Genomic DNA, 1614 nt, shown 5'->3' with positions numbered 1-1614 from the left:
AAATAAATAAATTTTAATTTTTTCTTTTAAGGATCGTCATAAATCAATATATAGCAAATAAAGAAACAAAAAATTCAAAGTTCCGAAGCTAATCCAAATCAATCTAAGTTCCAAAGTTCAAGCAAAAGTTAAAAATTAACATAATCTTCCAAAAGTTGACTTCAATTCCAGTTCCCACTTCATTAGACAAGAAAACTTCATACTCTAACCACACTTTCAAGACCACACTTTCAAATTTCTGTATAAACCTACAGGAATTTAATAAAAAGAGGTTAGAGTAAGACTAATATTTTGATAATTACATAATAATTAATCATTAATGTTCAAAATTATTAATAAAATCAGTTACCTCTTCAATCTCTGCATCAACTTTTTCTTCATCTGCAAATGTAGGATTTTCACTAGAAGTTGTATGCCCATTGTCTTAGAAAACAAAAAAAAAATTTAAAAACTAGAAAAGAAAATAAAAAAGTTTGAAGATTTAAAATATGCATAAATTACAATAAAATAAATTACCTCTTGTGTAAGCATTCAACCAACTTTGAGTGCACATCAATGCCTCCACTGTTTGTGAGTGTAGTCTATTACGATGTGGGCTAACTACTCTACCACCTATGCTAAATATTTCAATGTTAATTAGAATTAAACATAGTACCTCAAAATTTGACTCCGTAAGGTCCAAGAATCATCAATAAAGTGTGTTGTAATAGCCATGTACCCTTTTGTTTGGGAGCCACAAGTCTACATGTCGGTTGTGATTGCAACTTTACTACTGTTACTCTTTATTAAACTCACAACCTTAGCCTTTTCCATCTCATATAGCTCCATAATATCACTTTTTATAGTATTGCGAGATACGTTTTTCCACATTGGGTTTAAAGAAGACAACACTTTTCTAAACCATTCATGCTCAACGCAACTTAATGGGTACTCATGCATAATGATCATACGTGCAATCAATCCCCTAGTGACATCAGGATCAAAAGAATAAGTCTCTACCTTCACATTTCTCAATTTGATTACGCTGAGGCCATATTTTCATGTGATCGTTCAAGTGTCTTGTTCCATCTCTAGGACCTCCAACATAGTCTTTATTGCAGTGCTTACAAAAGGCTCTTATTTTTCCATTTTTTATCTTTCTTTCAAAATGTTTCCAGACCACTGATCTTAATCTTGATGTTAAATCATTCTCTTTGGCGTTTTCTTCAACAACATGCACATCATCATTATCTAAACTTTCATTGTCCACTACTGGAGGAGAATCCATCCTTTAAAGCAAAAAGAAAACAACAATCCACAACTCAAATAAATGAATTAAATATAAATTAACCTTTTACAAACATCAAACCATATAAAACAAAAGTAATAATAATATGGGACCACAAGAACCTTTATTTTAAAACTCAATACTACTTAAACAAATATAATAATCATTATAATATAACAACTTCAACTAGATTGCAGTATATAATATAATAATATTTAACAAATATCAATTATATGAAAAGAGCACAAAACTGTGAACAATAAAAACAAAAAAAGGCCAAATTATGAATGTTAACTTACGGTGTGGAGGCTGAAAAGTAAGAATTTTGTGGATGAATTGCTAGCAGA

The 1614-nt window shown here is 30.0% G+C and overlaps 1 protein-coding gene across 1 annotated transcript; it reads right to left on the bottom strand.

The window, feature by feature from the left end:
* Nucleotides 1-230: 230 nt before the first annotated feature.
* On the bottom strand, nucleotides 231-1267 carry LOC112099017. Its single transcript, XM_024186113.1, has 4 exons — nucleotides 1000-1267; nucleotides 517-612; nucleotides 350-423; nucleotides 231-248 (listed from the first exon to the last, which is right to left on the bottom strand). Exons 1-4 carry the CDS (start codon nucleotides 1265-1267, stop codon nucleotides 231-233), a joined length of 456 nt encoding a protein of 151 aa, XP_024041881.1.
* Nucleotides 1268-1614: the final 347 nt, after the last annotated feature.

The sequence above is a fragment of the Citrus clementina genome, unplaced genomic scaffold, assembly GCF_000493195.1.
Source record: "Citrus clementina cultivar Clemenules unplaced genomic scaffold, Citrus_clementina_v1.0 scaffold_4, whole genome shotgun sequence".
Lineage (NCBI taxonomy): Eukaryota > Viridiplantae > Streptophyta > Magnoliopsida > Sapindales > Rutaceae > Citrus > Citrus x clementina.
This window is presented reverse-complemented; position numbering and strand designations above follow the sequence as displayed.

Coding starts and splice junctions, on each gene's coding strand:
- LOC112099017 (XM_024186113.1), bottom strand. CDS start 1,267: ATGGATTCTCCTCCAGTAGTGGACAATGAAAGTTTAGATAATGATGAT. Junction 613..999: donor TCAAATTGAGAAATGTGAAG/GTAGAGACTTAT, acceptor TATTTAGCATAG/GTGGTAGAGTAGTTAGCCCA. Junction 424..516: donor GTTGAATGCTTACACAAGAG/GTAATTTATTTT, acceptor TTGTTTTCTAAG/ACAATGGGCATACAACTTCT.